The sequence below is a fragment of the Melanaphis sacchari genome, unplaced genomic scaffold (genome assembly GCF_002803265.2).
Source record: "Melanaphis sacchari strain LSU unplaced genomic scaffold, SCAv2.0 Contig33_pilon_pilon, whole genome shotgun sequence".
In the NCBI taxonomy this organism is placed as follows: domain Eukaryota; kingdom Metazoa; phylum Arthropoda; class Insecta; order Hemiptera; family Aphididae; genus Melanaphis; species Melanaphis sacchari.
This window is the reverse complement of record NW_020271205.1, coordinates 855,620-879,929: the sequence shown is the minus strand read 5'-3', so window position 1 is coordinate 879,929 and position 24,310 is coordinate 855,620. Positions and strand designations below refer to the sequence as shown.

At 26.8% G+C, this 24,310-nt stretch overlaps 2 protein-coding genes across 3 annotated transcripts; both read right to left on the bottom strand.

Moving 5' to 3' along the window:
• Positions 1-213: 213 nt before the first annotated feature.
• LOC112596694 (glycine receptor subunit alpha-4-like) lies at positions 214-14,977 on the bottom strand. Its single transcript, XM_025342463.1, has 9 exons — positions 14,819-14,977; positions 10,268-10,457; positions 9,366-9,598; positions 9,167-9,249; positions 8,189-8,359; positions 7,381-7,536; positions 6,362-6,527; positions 4,753-4,912; positions 214-654 (listed from the first exon to the last, which is right to left on the bottom strand). The coding sequence occupies exons 1-9, from the start codon at positions 14,890-14,892 to the stop codon at positions 433-435; spliced, it is 1,455 nt and encodes a 484-aa protein (XP_025198248.1). The 5' UTR covers positions 14,893-14,977; the 3' UTR covers positions 214-432.
• Positions 14,978-17,858: 2,881 nt separating this feature from the next.
• Positions 17,859-23,449, bottom strand: LOC112596692 (protein tweety). Of its 2 annotated transcripts, XM_025342460.1 has the most exons (11): positions 23,433-23,449; positions 21,930-22,141; positions 21,709-21,869; positions 21,528-21,639; positions 21,225-21,463; positions 21,067-21,162; positions 20,911-20,983; positions 20,447-20,841; positions 20,271-20,372; positions 19,799-19,984; positions 18,384-18,473 (listed from the first exon to the last, which is right to left on the bottom strand). In XM_025342460.1, exons 2-10 carry the CDS (start codon positions 22,068-22,070, stop codon positions 19,801-19,803), a joined length of 1,503 nt encoding a protein of 500 aa, XP_025198245.1. In that variant the 5' UTR covers positions 22,071-22,141; positions 23,433-23,449; the 3' UTR covers positions 18,384-18,473; positions 19,799-19,800. The 2 variants fall into 2 exon arrangements, with proteins under 2 accessions (XP_025198244.1, XP_025198245.1); XM_025342459.1 differs by lacking the exon at positions 23,433-23,449 and having other exon boundaries at positions 17,859-18,473; positions 19,871-19,984.
• Between the last annotated feature and the right edge of the window lie 861 nt (positions 23,450-24,310).

The window sequence follows — 24,310 nt, the reverse complement described above, 5'->3', positions numbered from 1 at the left end:
CCACCTAAATTATTTCTTTCCTATGACCAAAAGAAAGAATGTATAGGTTAGGTATTACTTTAATTGAGCATTAATAATATTTTAATAACATAGCAAAATAATATGCAAGAAGTCTAAACATGAATGATTCATAAACCATTTAAAAAAGTAATAAATATATTCATGGTATTAAAAATCCACAAGCACATTATATTTTTTAGTTCATAGGCGACGATTAAATTTTGTATTTAGCTATATTTACATTTAAACAAAGGTAATACTATTTTAAATTACACGTATACGATATACAGTATACCAAATGTTACATTTTTTATCCTTCATAGAATATTGCAGATAGTAAATTACCGATATACCCACCGAATTTTCCCTTGAAAGTTAAGTTGAACGTGTAGTATGTTCGTAAAATCACTTCCATAGGTCGTCGAAATTTCGTTAAACCCACAATAAGCTCCAATATACTGCGTTGAATAAAATGAACGACGCTGGGAACACAATTCTACTTTTCTCGTCGATCCAAATCGAAATCTGTTGGGCCGTAGTTGTTAAGCCACCATGTAATTGACGTGCTGATTCTTCAGATACCTTGAATTTTACCTTGCCCATCGCTTTCATTTCCATCGTATAAGGCAGTTCTGCGTTCAATTCTGTCGTACCCTTAACATAATTTACCAACCATTAGTTAAAGTGTAATATTATATAGATATTAAAATTATTAGATTAAGTCGTATTACCGTAATGTTTATACGAGTACCTACATTAATGGGAGATTTAAGTTACACGCGCTTCAAGCCGTATAAATCGTATAATGTATTACTATGACTTATGCGAATACAATTTAATTTAATTTATATTCATATTAATAGTAGCTTTATTTTGTGACACATTTATAGACACCTAGTGCACTATATCAGAAGGAACCGAGAGTGCAAAGTAGTTAAGTATCTATTCCGTTTTATAATTTTTCCCTTGAGGTCAATTCCTATGGTCGAACCATGAAATGTCTCCTATGAATTAAAAATTATAATGTGCCTATCATTAAAATTATTATCAAAGTATTTTTTTTTTTTTTTATCAAAAAGTGATGACGAACGACAAATAAAAAAAAAAAATAATAATGATAATTAAAATAAACATACGTCATCATAGTAAAATTAGATAGGTATAGTTAAGTAATAGGTACCTAGATCAGTAATCAGTGACATAGCTACCGCAAGCAATACAGGGGCAGTTGCCTTGAAGCCTAAATAATTTTTAGGGGTGAAAAAATATTTTGTTTTAGGAGCGCTTTTTTATGTGTATCTATGCCACTGTAATAAGTATATAATAAATATATCTAAAATAGGTACTATAGATGTACCTAACCATTGCAGAACCTGTAAACTATAACATTATTATATAACATATAGACATACAGTCATTAAATAAATGTCATATAATATGTAAACATATGTATATACTACCAGCTACCTAATACTTTATAGTCTTGAAAACTATATATACATGATATAGTTACACTTATAATTAAATGTACAGGATCTTTAATCTTTATAGAAACTGAAATATTATCATAGTCACACCCATCATTTTACCTTAATAATAATAATTTATCTAATATATAGTTTGTATATTGTTGGTACAAATGTTGAAATGTACAATATACAAGGTTGGGCTTAGCCAGTTATCAGCTGCATATATAAAAGTTATTTAACCTAGCTACATTTATAACGAGTAATCAGTTAGGTAGGTACCTACGTAATTTTAAAATAACATTAAAATATAACTAATCACAATTTCTATCATGACTTTAAAGAAATACTGTCTAATGTAAGTAAATATCTTAAGTTATACATTTAAAAATATAATAATTGAACGATAAAAGTAAATATAATTTTTTGCAATTGAAATATTTTATATAGAAAGATAATGAACATTAATACAATAATCTTTTTTTTTTTTTTTTTTTAATATCAATATCACTATATTTATTACCTATTTAAAGTTTGAATAGATTCATTCGATCTCAATAAATGTTATTTTATATAATAACTACTATTAAATACTAGTATTGTAACGTATTTGAATAAAAGTATTTATTGCCTATTCCAGTAATAGAAGTTTTATTCAGTGTGGATGGAGCGATTATGAAAAAAAAAAAAGAACTAACACATTGTTTTTAATGATAAATGTATTATTTTATAACATAAAGAATTTGTAATATTAGCAAATAAATGTACTGTAGATGTGTAAATGTGTTACCCACATTACTTATTCGTGTTAACATAATTTTATATTATGATTTTTAATTTAATGTTTTATTTATTTTATTTCTCGTCTTTGACAAATCGTAAAATTTTTAACAAATAGGTAATATAATTATGCTGAGTGACATAGTCACAGACCACAGTGTATAAGATAAAATTTAGATTAAAATAACAAACCCATGAATAGAGGAATACCTTCATTAAATGAAGTTTAATTAAAATTGATGAAAAACTAAAATAATTTGTTAAACTTGCAGAGTATTCAATGTAATATTTATAGAATAATATTGCTAATTGTTAATTTGTTACCATACGAGGTGGAGTTTAATAGAACATTAGAGCGTGGAAAAGGTTCCTTATTGTTAGGTAGACTGTAAGGCTGGGACGCGGAGTAAGATTGATACGGATAGATTGAGAGCGTCAACTAGTTGTACCTCTAAGAAATATTGGCAGCAATACAGCGATAACCTAGAATAAAGGCTATAAAAGCATAGAAACGAGCGAAAAGTAGTTGTAATGCATTTTAATGTTAACACACTTTTAAATTTTAATAATTACTTAAAAAGTTATAATTTACATTAAGTATATTTTCATTACCCTTTCAGTCTCCTCATACAAGCAAAATATATTTAGCAATGTAATTATTTACTTGAAGAAAGAAACATTGTTTATAATTGTTTAATCTTTAATTAAGTAACTTATTACTTGAAGTGTAATTTATGTGACTTTAAAAATAATTATTAGTTACTGTAACTGTAACTTATAATAAGATAAAATTTCCAAAGTAATTTGTATCCTATAACTGAATGTACCTACAATTTCTTTAAAGGCAACTAGTACCTAACCTAGTGTTGCAACTATAACCGAGTGTTCTTATAAGAATATACGAATATTTATGGGTTTTACTATTATTATATTTGTATATATTTATATCTACCTACTAATTAATAAATAATAAGTAATAAAATCGATAAATGACGTTTTTAAATTATTGTACAATATTCTACACACCGATACACGACAGTTTATTATTTCAACAAAACCTTAGTAAAATAGAAAATATAGAAATGTCAAATAAACCTTAAATTTTTAAAGTATACTAATTAATATTTAAAAGAAATATATTAAAGAATTTTCAGTTATTTCATTATGACTTAACTTATTTTATTTTATAAAATGAAAAATACACACTCGTGTTTTTAGAAAACAATTATTATTCTTATTTTAACGTTGTTAGCAAATCTTTGCACACTTCAGTTACAAGTATATAATATATTATAGTATAAAAAATTCCATCTATATCAACGTTATATATATATATATATACAGAGTAATTTACTAAATTTTATCAACCCCCCTTTATTCCTTTAAAATTAAATTTATTAAAATTTTAATTTTTTGAATTTTTAATTACATTTAAAAATCATATATTCAAACTCTTGAGATTTTTATATTACTTAAAAAGTGTTCTATAGCAGTACAAACTTTTATTTTTTTTTAATTTGAACCCCTTCCTTTTTATTATAAATTATTATGTAAATAATGTTTTTATACATAATTCAAAATCCAAAAAAATAATTTCTTAATTATTTAAATGTTATTACTAAAAATTCAAATCCTAAAAAATGATTTAACAAAAATGTAAAAACATGTAATATTTATATTATTATGCTTGAACAAATTTTAAAAATCATAAATGTTAAAAAATTATTGACTAATATTACTAACATTTTTAAAACCACCATATCCCTTATTTTTTCCAACCCCATTATCATGGACTTATATTATCCTTAAGTATAGTAAGTTAAATAACTCAAAAACTTCTCGTTCAAATTCTGATAAGTCAACATATTCAGAAAAATCATCCATTAGATAATTTTTAGTAGGCAAGAGCAGTTTTTATTTTAAAAATAGAAGTTTATATTACCATACAATACTTTAACATCTTAAAAGTTTGAAAATATGAACTTATAGTATGATTAAAAATTCTAAAAATCTGCAGGTTTTAAATAACTGCATTATTGAAGAAATAATAGGGTGAGTATGTCTGGTGAATCACACTTTATATACATATTATATAAATTTATAATACATTCATACCTATGCAGCTGTGCGTATACCTCTAAGGTTCTACCTATTCGTATGACGTAATATATTATGTATGGCACAGCTGCAATCTCGAACAATGGAAAACCAATTAGATGCTCCATAGGCGTATTTTTAAGAAAACTTGTGTCACTTACAGTCACAACCCATCTGGAAATCTTTCCAACATCACATGCTAGCATAATATTATAACAATATTGTAGGTACACAAAAGTAAGCCACGTGCCCAAGTGGCGATTTCAATAATAAAGAACAACTCGACGGGACCTACCTACTATACTAAAATATGTATCTATAGACTTTATTATTTTACAAGGAGAAAAATGTATTTGTGTTATATGAATAGTTTATATACTATAGCGTATCCAATAGGTTTATACTTTACATTGCTTTGTAATCTTTTTCCGTCGAGAAATAAACCACCAGCTGCGACAGTTTGTTGCGGTTGGTCATTATTGACTATTCCCTTGGACATTTTGCTCGCTTTGATCGATGACTTAAACATTTGTTTGTTGGATTTACTTTTCAACTTAACGGGATGACACCTGAAAAAAATAATGATAACAAATTTTCATTGCTTCTTTCTCGTAGTTTCAATATTTTATATTTTATTAATAGATACCTAATATTTGATACAGTACCATATTATCTGCCTTGTATTATGTATATAATATATATATAAATCCTACATCTATAATACAACTAATTTATCTAAAGACCCAATATATATATGTTTCATAAACATGCGCACGGCATTTCTTTCGTTAAAAGAAGAAATGCAATCACAACTATACTTTATTACACGTAAAACCCAAGTAACAGTGAAACTATATTGATATTTATATGCTGCATATTACACGATTTGTATCTACACGACTACACTGCAATGCATGCGTAAAAATATAGGATATAGATATTGATTTTTGCAATTTATAATGCAGTTTTTGTATTTAAAAGATGTTGACTACGTGGATTGTTCGTAGCACAACGATCACCACAATTATATGCTTCAACTCCTAATTATAAGCTAAAACATTTCTCAATTTGATCTATACTCTGTGTCATAGGCGCACATAGGGGGGTGCTTGGGGGTGCTTAGCACCCCCCAGTTTTCTGTAAAATTTATTTCAGTATTTTATCAATCACTTGAAAATTAGTGTGATTCATTGGGTTGGAATTGCACGTTCCAGTTTTCGTCTAAACGTTGAACATTAACAGCAATCATATAATAAAAATTTGCATTATCTAACAGAAAATTAAATCTTGTTTAAAATTAATTAGTGATTAGATATTATTATTATTATTATATATATATAAATATAAATACATTTTAATATTAATTGTAATAATTAAAAATTATTAGAACGCAGTTTATTATGGTATTAGGGGGTGTGGGGGGCAAAGCCCCCCACGGAACTGTTTACTGTAAATTATTCCAGCACCCCCTAAATTCACACCCAATGTGCGCCATGCTCTGTGTAGGTTTTTACATTCAATTTACGGAATTTTTTATTTAAGTTTAACTTAAGGAAACAATTGGAAGTGGCCGCAGTAAACGTAGATATCACATCCGTCTTCAAAAACATTATGCCTGTATCTTTATACAATGTTCTTCATATTATTTTGTACTTTGAAAACACAATTTTTCAATAAAATATGTAGCTTGTAATCAAAATGTCTTATACTATTATGTTGCTATTCATGATAATCCAAAGGATACTTTCGATTAGACTACACCTAATACCTTAAAATATTAATTTAATAAAAATAATAAAAATAAAGGTTATAAGCATGATAAAATAGTTTTGTTCCTTAAAATGTCACTAGATTGAAGTTCCTCGTCATCACCTATTCAAAATTAAGTCACTGCCCATACTGATTTTCTTTAATAAATATCTAAATCTTAAATTTTCTTAAAAATATTCATGCCTCTTCTGAAAAAGTCTGTGCTCACTGCTCAGCTAACAATACACAGATGTACATCATACACTCACCCGTAACGCCATATTGTATTGACAAATGCAAATTCGGCCAACGAAAGGAATATGAACGCAGTGCACACGATAAACCACAAGTCGTTGGATCTAATATATGACACATTGGGTAACTTGGAGCCTGTGTCAATACCCAACTGGAAGTATGTGAGCATTGTACTTGTACCTGCAATATTATAACCAAAATGGCATAGTTAATAATTTTATAAGCATATACGTATATATGATATATACACAAAAGTAAAATACACAGTAACTTATACGGTAATTTTCTAACAGTAAATAGTATAATGGAGAAGAGACTTATAAAAAGAATATTGTCCACTGAAACTCTATAAGAGTGCTTTTTTACTCTCATACATAAAAAAATATTTGTTTATTTATTTCATATTAATTATACAATATTGTTATAAGTAAATGAACATCAAATAATACACTATCTAAAACCTACAATAACTTGCAATTATTGTATTATATATATATATCTATGAAATACATACATCGTTGGCCAACTACCTAGTTTATAGTAAATATTATGGATATCGTACCAACTAGCTGCAGACTACAATAAAATTATTTTTTCGTTAACAGAATAAAATTGCAGGTAACATTAATGTGTAAACACAGCATATGACTCGCATGACACATAACTACCACAGTGATGGCAATTTACCTACAAAGTTTTGTGTTTATACTGACAGTTGTAGCACAGCATTGCAGCAGTGTATCCGTATACGTTAAGTTTGTTTTTTATTTTTGATTCTATTTTAACACAAATATTATCACTTTACCTTGATTGAAATGATTAACCCTTTCAAACATCGATCTCTGTCATTTATGATAGGGTTAAAAAAAACCAATGGTGGTGGCCGCCGATCAGTATAGTGAATACCCCTACCCCCGTGGTGTACGATGCTAAAAACACATCCTTTGACTTTGTGCGTTTATCCGTTACCACGGTCAGGTCACCGTTTTAATAAAATTTATGAGATTTTTTTTATTATTTTATTATAACGTACCGATTGCAACACGTGCGGGCGTCGCGTCGGGTGCCATCCAAAACGACACCCACGAAATCGTCACCAACAATATACCCGGCATATAATAGTCCATGATATAGAATCCGTACTCCCTGGCTAATAGGAACGTTAACGTCAACGACGTGTAACGGTAAGCTGTAACGAGACAATTCTGCTTGGTTAACTAACAATTCATATACATTTATATAGGTAATATATGTATAAATATATTATACATACAAGATTTTAGGCTTTGTAGTATAATACGATACGATGAACCATACATTCATTGTACATTAATTGTACAATATACTGTATTTTCTAAATTATAGCTAAGTGAATATGTAATTGTATCATAGTATGATTTTGGACCTTTAGCTATACTTGACCAATTTTATGACTGAGCGTCAATACGTGAATATAATTTTTTTAAATACTGCCTACTGGATATATTTTTCATAGGGTATTATCTCAAATCAAACATTTATGATTTAAAAATTGTGTGTAACTAAATACTCAGAAAAATTAAAAACGGGTGGATGGTAGATCGTAGTCATATTTTTTAGTTATATTTAGCAGTAGGTATATATATTTTTACTATCTTACAACTATCAGGTTGATTTTACAATGGTTAATTTTTCTAGAAATTGATAGGTAGATAGTTACCGAGTTTGAACTGACGTCATTACTTGACAACATCGTTCACAAACCCCATTTAATAGTATACATAAATCATAATGAATAAATAATACAGATGTATAAATATTTATTTAGGTATAAATACTTATTTAACTATATAGCCACTTACTAGAAGTTGGGTCTAAAGAAATTGGTTCGACATAATGTTCGGAGCTGTGCGGTATTATTTTCAGCAATTTATATTCTGTCAAGTAAGGAACCCACGAGTTATCATTTAGGGCTGCGGTGACTGGCGATTCGACTTCCCATTTAAGCACCAATTGTGAGGTGTCGTACCTCCCTGCAAAAAAGCTTGTCACAGCCGATTCATATTTCATAATATACAATAGGTATATTATACTCGTAGTATGCACGATATGCTCAAGCGTCACATAACGCATAATAAAGCAGGCATAATAAATTAATAAACTATACCAAGCTTTTTTATAAAAAAAGTCTAAAATTAAATTTGTTAAATAAATAATACATAATTTGAGTTTTATTAACATAAATTGTTAACCACTATGTTAATATGCATGTAACGATGTAACGCTATATTTTTTTAATTATCCAAATTAAATTAATTTTTAACATTTATTACGTTTGTATTACCCACATTATTGTAGAGTAGGAAAAGAAAATGGTAAATAATACTATAAAGAGGATGAAAGGAACGTCCAGGAAACCAATAAAAAAAATCAAAAACAAAAAAAAAATGAAACTATAATCAGCGTTGAGGCGACGTAAAGATAGTTCTAAAATGTTTATATTGGTACAAACTTAAGATAAAATTAAACAACTTTCACATATCACTCAATTTTTTTTAAAGAAATTCCATTTGCGCGCGCGATTACTAATATTACAGGAGATAAGTTAAAACCAATAGGACCCGAAGCAGTAAACGATATTACTAATAAAACCCCAACCATTAAATCTTCTATGGAATATATTATATATACCTAACACATAAAAAATATAACATGATATCCCCGTCAAATTTGCGTTTTAAACATGCGTATAAACATAATAGATAATAATATGTTATATACGACATACGAATATCATAACATAACAGATTACACGTGGTGTTATAATATTATACTCTTACAAGTTTCCATGATCAAGTGACACTGTTGGCGGTCGAATGGGAATCTGCCTAGCTTCATCCAACAAAAAACGGATGTCTTCAACCTAAAACACGGCACGGGTAAACCACGGATACCGAATGCACGTGTTTAACAATAAGCGTAATAATATAATACTAAAGTAAAAATAAATTGCCAACAACCTAACTATAGCTACCACACCTAACCGATAACATCACAGTTCCGTCCGGTAACACGGTGACCATCAGGTCTTCGGTCATGTCGGCTACTGTCAATGAGTGTTTCTCATTGGTAATGTACACGTTCGGTATCCATATCCGCTCCAATACTCCCTTTTGGCACACCACTTCAGAAGAGTCCATCAGTACTAAATTTTCAAATGCCAATCGAACGTCTCGCCATCGGAATTGCAACAATATCCTCACTTTGAAGTCCTATTAATCCAATTTAAAGCATGAATGTATTTATTATTATTAATTATGTATATAGGTATCGAATGCTATGACTGTTATAATGTTATGGCTATGAATAACTATTTTTTTAGCATAAATTGCAAAACCTGCAACAAAAAACTTATAATAAACTAAATTTTTTTTGATGAAACGAATAAGAACTTATAAGTTATACTTTATTTACACAGTATAAATCACTACAATAAAATAAAGCATTATGAGAGAGAACTTAGGTCTAGCACTCTAGCATATTATATTAATATATAGGTATAGTTAGATAATCTTTGTAAACACCATATACTATTTCAAAATTAACAAATCACAAATGCTGAAGCAGATTTCTAACTAAAAAACACTAGATCAATACTTATAATTGTAATTAACTACCTCAAAAAAAAATACTAAACCAGATTACGCCTGATATACGTAAATATAAATGTGATGAATCGATTTACCGAAATGCGCTGCAGGTTTTGTATCTAAATATTCCAAATATAATAATATATACTATACCTAGTACCTACGTCCAATATACCTATATTGTATATATTATGGTTTAACTCAAACATACTCACGAAAATGTGTTGATTATTCGATGTATAAAATCTATATAATATTATCTGAAGTTCTAAACGTCAAAATATAACGTACCAGATTACGCGGGTACACAGAAGTTAAATGATACACATGAATCCTAGTGAATACAACGATTGGATTGTGCGCAACGAGTTTTCCTGGGGCTACTGTTTTGTCATATCGACACGAATCAGTCAACCATCGGAGTATTTTCTCCGATGACGACACTTCGTCGTTGTACTCTACTTCGCAAGTTTTGTTTGTCCTAAACAGTAAATATAAATTATAAACATTTTATGTAAAATACGGTTGAAACAAAATAACAAAACTTTACAAACATAAAACCTTGTAATAACGAGAAATACCACTCCTTAAACCTCTTACTGAATTCTAATTGTCTATCGAAAAAAATCATAAAACATACCTTGTACCCATAACGTCAATAATATAATTTTCACACGATAAGTATGTACAAGATAATAATTTTTGCCAACTCTTTTGAAATTAACATTTATTTAACAATATGGTGAACTTTTCATAAAATAGATATTTTTCAATAATTTGAAAACAATTTTTATTTCTCAGCATGAGAATTCATATTGTATGAAATACCTAAGTAGCTATTACTTACCAGAATTATTCATATAACTTATAAGTACAATTAGATACATAACTTTTATGTTTTATAAAATTTAACTATTTTTTTGAGAAGTTTTAGCGGAGGTACCTCGTTTGTAATCTAACTAAATATTTGTTGTAAATTGTACTACAACAGCTGCCGAGACACAATTACATAAATTTATGCAAGTAGATACTACCTATATGAAGTATAAATAGATAGTTTGAAAAAAATAAAAATAAAAAAAGATCATTTTAACAAAACAACTCATTGAAAATATGACTAATAATCACATAAATCAAAAGAACAAATTAATATTGTTAATTAGATGAAAGTGGTCAATTAAAAATCGTAAGTTTTTATTATAATGTACTACTTATATTATTGGTAGTTATGAAGTTTAATTAGTTTTTAATTAGATATAATACATTATGTATATTCAAAAACCATAAAGCATACAAGTAGATTCCAAAATACAATTCCTATAAACTATAGTTAAGTATACTAGCTATAGCTGTGTTCCAAATTTTTTTTATAATAGTATTTACTATTTGAGATTTGAGATTTTTTGGAGCCGGATTTTTGATGTTTCTACGTCATTTGAACATAAAAAATGTTGACTTGCATCTGATATTGTGAAATATTAGTTATTAGTAATATTATCACAATTAGTAATATCAAAACTAGCAAAAGATATTTCATCTGTATATTTGATTCTTCATTTAAATATCTAATTTCATCAAAATTTGAATTTAAAATGTCTATAAAAAAAAAGTTGTGTAAATATATTAAAATTATAATAAACAATTTATGAGAAATATTTTATTTAATTTTCAAGACTTAGTTGAAAAATTGAATATAAAATATATTTCTAACAGAAATAAAATAATTTATAAATTTTCATGATTTTGACAAACTTTGTCTGAATTTGGAAATCAAATGCTTATAAAACTTTCTATTTATCAAAAATATTTTAAGATAGTTATAGTAACATCTCATATGAAACCTTGTATTATATGTATATTTTCAAACTTTTAAACAGAACAAAAAAATGTTATTGATATTTATAGAAAAGGAATAAAAAAATATCAATGTCTATAAATAACTCAAAAATATCCAATGATATAATTATATCGTGTAAAGAAAATTCTGATATAAACATTTGACTAAACTTTTAAGTATCTACGGTTAGTAATTTATTTTAAACAAAACACGAAAATCGATTTCGTCGTAAACTACAGTTAGGTTAAGCCTTTCCCTAATTTGCTTTTCCCAATATTTTAATGAAAACTGGGAATTTTTATTTGGATCTTTTAAAAGTACCAACTACGAGTAAATACATTAATTTTCTTACCAAAAACGATACCTACTGAAATTAAAAATCAAAGCATTGTTTCAAGTGTTCCACTATAAATCTAGTATTCTAGTACCTACGTAGACGCACAAATAAATAAACACATTGTAAAACTAATACATTTATCATTCAGAATCTAAAACATAAATATCCATTCTTAAACTATATCAAACGTTCGCTTGTCTTTATAAAAAACAAGAAATTTGGTTTTGACAAAAAATGCTATAGGTTCACACTATATTAGTTGGTACCTACACTACGCATACATTAAAGCTTACAGGTATTTATAAGTCATAACGTTTTCTGTCATTTGTCAAACATAATACTAATAATATATAGGTTAAAACACTGAGAACAAATAATAAAAATGCATATGTATTTTTCGGGCACAGATTATGCAGAATATAATAATAGAAAATCAAAATTAACCGAGAACCTTTCATCTAATCTGCGCCAATACGTAAACGACACATCGTTAACGAAACCCTGTCCGGCTGCATTTTTGTAAGATTAAACAAAAGAAAACAGTGGCCAAAAAATACACATCGTAATTACGAGTATACTAATACAATAATATAATATAATTTAACAACTAACGACTGTATTCATTACCGAGTTCCCGTGTCCTATGACCTATATATATATATATATATATTATTACGCGTAAGTGAGTATACTGTTAAGCTTACTAATATATATCATAAAATAATATGCATATTATGTCTGTATGATAAGTACCTATCTATTTTAGTCTTCGGTTCTTAAAATACACAATAAATAAAGCATTTTAAAATAAAGCTAGAAATGAACAAAAACGCGTAAGATATAGGTGCCTAGTTAATTTCCTACTGGAATTTATACTGGAAGTATGTTAAACGTATTATGAGATAATTTTATTGAGATGTGTTATTTATTAAATTATTGATGTGCCTAATTTAAATTGAAAAGTAAAAATATGTAATATCTACCAAATCGTTGGATTCTTAAAATGTTAAAATATTTGTACCTACACTATAGATTTTATTAAGTCAAACACCAAACCACTAACCAGTAACCACAATATTAATAATATTTCGTGAGTGGCTTTTAATCTAAACTAAAGCGTTTAAAGCCTTCTCCAATATAATAATAATGATGACCTACAAAAACAAAAGTAAGTAGACATTTTTGTTATAGGTGTGGCCAGTGGGGGCCACTTCCTATTCAAGTTTTCATGTCACTGTTGTACTTTTATTATCATAATTATTTGCTGTGTAACGTTTCACAGATTTTAATTTTCTTAAAACAATAAAAAAAAAAAAAGACATTTTTGTAAATATAAATAATTATAACATATTACCTCATAGCCCGTAGGTAAGTATAATATTTCGGACTTCGGCAATAAAGATATAAAGATAGGTAGGTATAAGTATGAGGTATCCAACTATTTAACAGTACATATTATACACCTGGATACACGATAACGTGTAATAATTATGATTAGTTATAATAGATACCTACCTAGGTAAGTGATAATACTATAAACTCACAGACGTTGCCCGAGCGTGTCCCCGTTATCTACATCGTACCTACCCTTTACATCGCCCAATTCGTCCTCCATAATATCGACGATAATTTTGGTATATTCGGATATGTCAATTATTCCCTAGTGCGTCCGTAATGTTATCGCTGATAATATGTATACTATAAATTTAATTATAATGGTGACTGCAGGTGGGTATCTATAATATTACTTTTTATAAAATAAATAAATAGGCAATTTACATTTGCACTACCTATATCCCAATATTAAAATAATATGACAAATTTAAATAAATGCAAAGAATATGATTCAAACTTCTAATCTTTAGGTAGGTATCTAAAAAAATTAGACAGGGTAACGAGAAATAACCTAAATTCATTGAAAAAAAAAAAATTTTAAAAAAATACCAAACCGAACTAGATTCAATTAGGTATGTGAGATTATGGCATTGAAAAATCAACCAAAAACCAATAAATAATATAAAAATATAAATATTATATTATTAACATTATAAAATATTAGTACACCCACCCTACATTTAGGTAATGGTTGTGAACCAAGATAATTAAATAAATAATAACTAAACATCTTTGAGGTATAAGCCAGTTTACCTCCTCATATAATGCACCCCGCCACCCCGGGTAACTTCAAAAATCAAAATGTTTTTTTCTTGGGGCGCTCTCCAAACATTGTGTAATATTAATTTCTGAACGCATTCGGGAAACTCTAAACGAACAGGGACGTACTTGGATAATTTAAAAATATAATTTGTTTTCTTGCGGCACACTTGAAACATTGAGTAGGAGCAATTTTATAACGCACTCGAAAAACTCACGATGATGCACACATTTTCATTCATGACTTGTGATGTCGTCAATTATTGATTTCGATATTCAGAAGCTTTATGTAATTTTTCAAAAAGAAAAATTTCAACAAAATGCAAGTCGGACAACGAAATTTGCAACAGTACCACATAAATCTAGAGGTTAGTGCGAATGGTGTGTGATAGTATATTTATTGTGCTATGTAATGCCTATGTTATAATTTTATGTTAACAGTATACCTACGTAACGTGGCTGAATTAAAAAAAAAAAAAAAAAAAACAGCGAAAAAATATGTCAAAACTCTTACTTGGCAGACGATAACGGTAACACTACGGTAAACAATAAAACACAAACAAAAATGTACAACTTTATGTAAAACATGTTCAGCGCGAATGCAAACACGTATGCACGTCGTTATGGTGTGCATGTACCTAATTTTCATTTTGAATTCGACTTTTTTTTTACTATTACTATTATTATTATTATTTTATGGCCGCCGTTAATAGTAGGTGCATAATATATAGTGTCAGGTGTTTGGACCAGTTCACGAGTCGCACTGACGAGAGGGGAAAAACAAAATATCACGCGCAGAACTTGGTCGTAGTAATACCGCGTAGCTACATGAAAATAGAGGTAGGTGCCTCCTATACATAATAATAATTTGAATAACTACCTGTATGTCATACACCTGTAATTATATTTAAATTTTTTGGTTTTAATCGTAAATTCTTGAAGTGCCAATACGCTTAAATAGGTAATTAAAACTTCCGATGTTACTATGTCTATAAAACACCATGAAATAAAAAAAAAAGATAGGTATACATTTATTACCAAAAAGTATTACGATTGATAGGATGAACTATTCTATAATCAATGGTATTGCACAATAAAAAAATCATACAATTTTCGATTTAAAGATTTTAAAATCTAGTAACCCTAGTCCTTACTTTCTTCTTGGTTCACTCAATCAAATTGAAACTTTAAAATAAGTACAAAAACGGTGTTTGTATTTGGGTAAGTTATTTTTACTATATTTCAATTTTAGTATTCTCAATTCTTCAAAAACTGTTATTGTTTAGTTTAAGTTCTGATCATAGATTACTCTATGAGAAATGTTTTATTATATAATATTAATTTAGTAAAACAAAAACTATATTACATAAATAATGAAAGTATTGATTTTTACAACTGGAAATGATAAGTATACCTAAGTGGCCAAGCTCCGAACTAAAATTAAGCATATACTTAGAATAGAGACTTCAAAAAAGTCAAATAAAATATGATATGAAGATATTTTTTTTGCACAAGTTATAACTTATTTACTTATACCATATCAAAATTCAATTTTAACATTTTTTTTTTCAGTTTTAACAAAAAAAAAAAGTATATTATATAATACTGAATACCAAGGTATTCTTTTAACCAAAATCAAATTAAAAATTCTACTCTCTCTGCAAGTTTATAAACAAATTTGCATAAAAAAAATATTTTTTGATCACCAGCAGAATATATTGTGATTGATATTATTAAATTTGTAGTCACCAACAAATAAGTTATGATCTTTTCTTTATCTGCATAAAAGTACATATAAAATAAATCAAAAAACTTATACTATGTATAATTGTTGTTTTTAATTATTCCTTTCTTTTATCGCTAAATTATATGAACATACAAAAATTTGTCAAGGTTGAACAAGGTAATAATAAAAAAAAAAAAAAAAATTAGTTACACAGAATATTAATAATAATTAATTTTTTTGTACTAAAGGATTAATATTATTTAAATTTGTATGTAGAGTGTATGACCATAACGAGAATATTGAAATTTTGAATACAAATCATAACGTAAAACTAAAAAAAAAACAAATTAACAGTCTCGTTCAGTCTTAGGTAAATGTTATACATGTCTAAAATATTATCAAGTTAAGAAAAAAAAACAATTACAACCTCAAAATTTAATAGGAGCAGTGGTATAAAAGTACAAAATGCGTTAACATTGTGCTTCATTCGTTTTGGTACACATCTTTTTTTTTTTTATGAGCTTCGATGAGGTAAACATTGAAAACAATTTTAAGATAAATCAATATTAATTGACAACAAATTTAAAAATTCAAATTATAAAGAGCCATTAAGATATAATGTTAAATTACTAATAACGTTTAAATTTATATGGAAAAAAATAAACTATACCTAAACAAAAATTTAAATCCATGTACAATTGGAGTTGGTTTAACACCATACAGTGAAGTATACAGCTCAATATAAATCATACAATTGGAACAGCAGATATTTGACCTGGGTATTTATATTTATTAAATATTTTTTAAAATGTTTGTCACAATATTATTGACAATAATAATAATTAGTGGAATGATTGGATTGGTGCCAATTGATTTGTTAGTATAAGAATTTGCATTTTACAGAACGCATGAGGTTTTTTTTACAATTTTAAAGTCGATAACCAAACAAAAATAATAAATATTATTTAAATACATAAAAAGTTATTATTCTGAGTGGAACCTTGTTAGTAACCTTTTTAAAAAAAAACTATGATTTTAATAATTTTTTAATAAAACACCTATTAATAACATATTTTTATACTCTAAAAATGAAAAAAAAATATTATAATAATTTATAAAATATAATACAAAGGATATTAAATCTGTGAACACAGTTTCTAAATAATGGAATAGAAATAAAATGAATAGTTCATGGAATAGTTTTTGAATAATGAAAAAACATTATTAAGCTTATGTGTTACTTTAAAATCAAAATTAAAACAATGTGTACATGTGAATATTACAATTATTTTATAAAACTAAATGTTTGTTACTAATTATTTATTTACAAAAACATATTATTATTATCTATAACAATATTGTTTTACATAATATGAAAAAAAGGAAGAATTATAATGATTACTTAATTTCTTAAACTGAGGAACTAGTAAAAAAAAATATCTGATTGGGGATTTTTTTGGGACGACCCCTGCCAAACACATTAAACGACATTTTTTTGATTTTTGTGGGCCAAACACATAATTGAAAACGAGCCAGTTATCATTGACTAGACTATGATTCAGGATAGATTATTAAGCACTTAAAAATTCCAATGTCATTATCATTCAAAGAAAACTGAAAATATTAAGCATTACACTTCTATAAAAAAGAAACAAACAAGATGTAGGTTTAAGTATACTGTCATAAATTATATAAATGTTACTAAACCCAAAGATATTAAAATGCAAAATACGTGAAACAAACGTAAAGCTAATAAAAAAGATAATTTGTGAAGTTTTTAATTAACACAAGATCATAATAATAAAAACAACTCAACAAATATTTAAAAAGTTAAAAAAAAATAAAATATAACATACATGACCTTAAAAAACTATAAAACCATAAATAAACTTAAAAACTGATGAGATATATTGCTTAATATCCATCCCCCTCAAATGTTTGTTAATTTTTCAATAATCTGTGCTCAAGTTCAAAATGATAAAATTAAAAGGCCATACAAAATAATTGTTAATACTTGCTAAACCATTACAACTCTGTAATCTGATAGGAAGTGTCAGGTACAGGTGTTGGTCTTGCAAATGTTGACAGTGAACTGCCACTTATAGTCGATATTTGTGTTTGATCGGCAGAGGTCGGTTCATTTCAGTAAAAATCTGAAGATTCTAGTGTTTTGCATTTACGGCTTAATGTTGAGTATTGACGATCATTAGACTGATTAGGTTTGCGATTGTACCCAAGAGTATTGGAGTAGGTAGGTACACCACGGAATGATGGCGGAGGATGAGGTGCACCTCGTGCACCTGGATGTTCAAGTGTGCGGAATTTACGGTTTAAAGTAGCATATTGTGGCCCAACTTTAGATGGACCGCTTTCATGCATGTAACCACCATTACGGCCATTTAACGTTGCTATACCGCTACCCATTCCGTATTCATCTCGTGGTCTAAAATTAAACAAGCAATACAGTTAGTATATTCATTAAAACTACAAATATATAAATAATGAAAAGTAGTATTTGATATATCCTACATAAATAACAATAATAGCAAAGCTAACAAAATTTATATTACATTACATAATTAATTTACAATCAACTAAAACAATATGTTCACAAAAAATATATTTAAATACAATAAAAAAAAAAAAATGATTACATGCAAAGCAATAATTTTTTTAAATTTTATTTCATACTTAAAATTTACTAATTCAATTTACTTTATTATTTTAATTGTTCAAAATATAATATAAATATATATATATAAACACCAATATTAAAAATGAAGATTATGAAAATTATAAATAAAGAAAAGCTAACATAAAGAAAGAGTAGAATAGATAATAGGTCAAAAGCAATTTTAAAATTGTTGAGTATAATTAATGAAATAAAAAGCAAAAATCAACAGAAGCTTTGATAAAAATTCTTGATTAACCAAGCAAAAAAATTGAAAAATTCAAGGAAAATTATAGAAATAAAAATTATTATTTTATTTATTTTCAAAATTAATTAAGTTTATATACGTAACTAATTAATTGCTATCACTTTTTTTTCAGAACTACATATTTTAGTAAATTTTACTTAACTTTAATATTACATATTCAAAATATATAACGATCTAATGTTAATGTATGTCTTAAAGTTAAGTAAGATTTATGTTATTTTGTTTTTTTTTATAAGTAAAGCTAAGCTATTTATCCAATTAATACAACATAAACATGCCTGCGACATATTAAACATAGAGTTACAATAATTTTAATATAATAAATAAATCACGCAATCAATTATTTAAAAAAATAATATAACTAATCACTTCTTCATTCAAATAATTTTATTACAGAAAGCATCAATATTTTACACAATCATGCACTAGTATAAAATATATAACAGCCATAAAAGACTAATTTAAATTTAATATTACTTTGTTTTTGTTTCTACAGAAGAAGGAATAAAGAGATTGAATGTCAATTATTGCTGGAAACAATTAAATCAATAAAATAGATAAAGAAAATTAAATTATAGAAGCTAGTTACAAAATTAAATAGCTAAAAAAATTGCAGAAGAAACCATGGTTATTTAAACACAAGAAAAATAAAATTGGAAATTCTATTCTTGGTGGATATAAATTTTAATTCCGAAAATGTGTACTGTGTACTAATTTTGTCAAATGTAGTTAAATGATAGGTTTTTTTGTAAACTGTCCCTTTTACTGTGAGAACAGAATACATGAAAAAATAATAAAGATACCAAAATAATCAAACAAAAACACAAACAGTCATGCTGGGCGGTTTTGAGCGTGCTGAGCAGGCGTCGGATGCGAAATAAACAACGGGTAGTAGTACGACCCTTGGTTTCGTGTAAGTGTAGACATCTGATGTCCATGAGATTGTGAACTGCTTGCTGTGGACCCTGGTCGTCCAAGGAAAGGATCTCTTTCTTCTGCTTTTGCATAGTCTTGCCTAAAAGTAAATATATTTAAAATTAATTGATATGATATAAATTCTATAACCACCAAAGGTGCATACAGACGAAAGTAATTTGTTAGGCAAACATTGCAAAACGTGTTGTCAATTTAAAAAAAGATAAATATTGTATAGATTATCATTTTAGTTAATCGAGATTTATAGAGCATAATATAATATATTATATTCTCATAAATCCCACTTAAAATGAACTTAAAAAAACAACAACACTCCTCATACTCTTGTCTGTAAATTCCTTTAAATTTAATATTTAGAAACATACTTCTTTCTTATATATATCCATGTATGTGAATCTAACCACACTAAAATTGTAAAGAATATCCCAGATACTACACTGGCCAATAACATTAATGCCAATCCAAATCTATAATTTGAAAGTAAAAATAAATATTTAAATTTAAAATCTGAATATTTTTCTTTTAGATATAAATAACTTACAGGGCAAGATCACAAGTGGCATGTAAAGCTCGATTGTACTGTACATGTATTTGTCGACATTCAAGTGAAGCAGGTAAAGCAGAGACCATTCTAGCAGCATTTTCAACATCCATTCTCATTTTTTGTAATAATAATGGCATATCTTCTCTAGTAGGCGAGGGGGAATATAAAGTTGTAGCAAGGCGTGTTACAATATCGAGCTGATAATTAGTTGCATCTACTGAAGTTGATGCTTGACGTATAGCCATACTAAATGGGTTGGTCCGTGTGCTACCAGTTGGGTTATTACTACCTTCACATGTTGTATAGAAAGATAATGTGTCTGGACGTAAAGATGATGGAGTCCAATCACGTTCCAACCATTCATTTGGATTCATACAAAAATCACCCAATGCCTACCATAAAATAGTATAAATATTAAGCAAAAATAAATAAAAATAATTTTTTAAATGTGTGTTACTTACAACTGCAGAAGTTAAATAAATAGATGCAGTAAGCCAGGATATAATGACAGCAAATAGTCCAAAAACAGAAAACCTGAAAATAAATAACGAATAAACAATTAATTAGTAATTATTTATGTGTAGTTACTACATAAAAAAGGCATTTTAAATCCATACATGATTAAAGCACAACGAGAATGTCTGGCTACTCCAAACAAAAGTATGACACAGAATACCAATAGTATACTAAGAACGCCCATTGTCAATGGCCATCTATAAAATTAAATTATACAATAAATATTTTATGTTTTCAATAAATTATATAATTTTTTAACCTTATTGTTTCCATTAAATACACATCATCAATAAAAGGAGTCAGATTTACTCCATGTAAAGAATTACTGATACCACGAATATTTGTCAAAGTTGAACCTGCATTGCCCACTAAAGTGCTAAGAGCTGTGACAATTTGTGCTCGAGCAGTCAAATTAGCAACTGGTGAATCAATAATATCACCTATATTTGTTAGCTTGTCATGAATGTTCACTTGAAGCAATATTTCAATATCTGATGTCTAAAAAACACATTTTAAAGCATAAAAAATTATTATATCTAAAATATTGAAATCGTAATCTTACCTGATTTTTAACACTAATTATTAAGTCATCCAAAGCTCTAGCTGATGTCAGAAATTTAACAACTCCATTATGTAAATCGTCATTTCCATATAAGCTAACGCCAACAGCACCACTACATAAGGATAATATACCATGAGTATTTATTGAAAACAAAACAAAAAATGTAAACAATAATAATTACCATGATAAAACAGTAAATATTGCTAAGGTCCATTTGAGCACAACAATACTATGCCTTGGTCGAGGTTTTCGATCACAGCATCTTGTCATAAGATAAATTAACAATAAAAACATAGTAATTATCAACCACAAGGAGGGAATGGACCCCAAAATACCAAGCGACTGAAATATAAAATTTATTAAAATCATTACATTTACAAATAATATGTTTATGTGACTTACTTCCAAATAAAGTTCACTCCATGGGGCAAATGCGGAGTTGACATGGTGACCACTGACATTTAGATGTGGGAATGAATGAAATAAATGTGCCAAAGCTGGCGTTTTATAGGTAACAACGTTTTCTTGTAACATTCTAGCCATTTTTTGTTTTTTTTTTTTTTTATTCCTATCCACGAATGTCCTAAAAGTTAATTTCTATCTGCATTTTTTATCTGTAAAAAAAAATCATAAATTAGCTGAAACATTCTGTAAAAAGTGTTCAGTTGTATTTAAATATTACTAAAATATTATTGCATAACTTAATTATAATTCACATAATTTAGTCAATTACATATATTATTATTATATATAGATGAGATATTTTTAAATGAAATAGGAAACTTCTGTATACTGAATTGACTCATTAAAACTATTGACTGCTTACTACATTTCTATGATAAAAAGATAGTTGTAAAATGCTTTCAATATCCTTTAGATACCTACAATAAATCACCTAAGATATAATAGTTGACAATTTTTAATTCTACCTAGGCATTACAGGTAATTAAATACAAAATTATATTTTGACATGACAGACAAAAAATTATATATAGTCAAATAAACTTTTAATGTTTTCAAGTTTCAACAAAACATACCATTAATCATATTCAGCACAATAGTTTAAATTCAAGTCACTTATCATTTCTTGTCAAAATAAAAAAAAAATTAATATTATCAAACATTTACTGGTTAATATTTGACAAACAATATGAAGTGAGATATGAAAGCAATAAATATAACGAAATAATCATTAAATTAGTCTTCTGAATAATAAATCTCTTTTATGAAGAATAAATAAATTACCTACCTAACATTAACATTATTTTTTACTAAATAAGTCACCTATCATACCTGCTATCTAGTGCACAATTTTTATGATATGAGTGAAAAATATTATTATTAATTTAAAATTTATACTATAGAATTACCTACCTGATTATTAATTTAAAAATGAAATCTTGATTTTTATAAATAATCTTTAATATTTACATTTAGTTAAATTCAACAAATTTAATTTTTCATAACATTTTTTTTTTTAATTATCTATAAAATCATTTACTTCACAATGATAAGTATTTTAAAGACAAAACAATTAGGTACCTATGTTAATCAAGTACAAAGAAACAGTCTGATGGAATCAAAATATTATGAATTTTCTAACAGAATCCATCCGAATTCAATTTGGTCTACTTAAGTTAGTAAGATATGGTCTGATCGATGCCTAAAGAAAATATTAATATATTAAATTACTCGCTATTATAAATTTAAATTAAAATATAAATAATACAACGTAAAAGCTAGAAAACAAGACATAAATGTACCTACAATTTTAAAAAATAGAATAACAAAATATTAAAAAATCATTAATCATTACTTTGTTAGTTTTTCATTAAACAATGTGAATTCCATCATGGTGTTTATCTACTTATTTATAGAGGATAAAAATATTAATATCATACTTACTTATCTGTAATGTAGGAATAGTATAAACAAAATGCTTAAAATAATTTCCAAAAAAAAAAATTATTTTCATATTTTAACTACATTTTATAATTGTGACAAAACACAACAACTATTAGATAATTAAAAAAGACATTTAATTTTTCTTATCGATAATATAAAAAGTTATGAATACTAAAAGACTATTTATTTACTATGATAGTTTTTTAAATACACCTAATTTAATACTATAGATGATACAAAGGTATATTCTTTATATTAATCAAGGTAGCCAACTACATAAATTCTATTCTGTATCTATCCACTATAGTTTTGATAACCAAATCACTTTTAAAACTTAGCATTAAGGTCACAATAATCCATCAACAATATTAGTATCTAATTATCATTTAAAGAGGAAAAACATTAACTTATTGAATTATTATAAATATAATATTATCTAACTATAATATTTTTTTATATAATAGGTTGTATTTTAAATGTAGGTACATTATTTTGAAATAATAATCTAACTATCTATCTCTATTAAAAAAATTATTGTTGTTCAATTATAAGAAAATGTATGTTTAGAATATCTAGGTAAGTACTTATTGATAAATAACACTATTTACAACAGGCTTTTTATTAAGTTTGTACCATCTCTGCAAGGACTGTTTTTTTAATATCAAAAATAATTTTACTACACACAACAAAGTAAATATTTTAGATTAAAATAATATAATACAAAGTGTTATGATAAACTAAAAGAACAGTAATTGTATATAAAAGACTATCAATGTTCATTTGTTTACCTAGCTTGACAACCTATTCAAGGAAATGATGTATTTCTGTAATAAAACCTATTACAATGTTCTTAAAATAAGAAGATGCTGAACCTACAT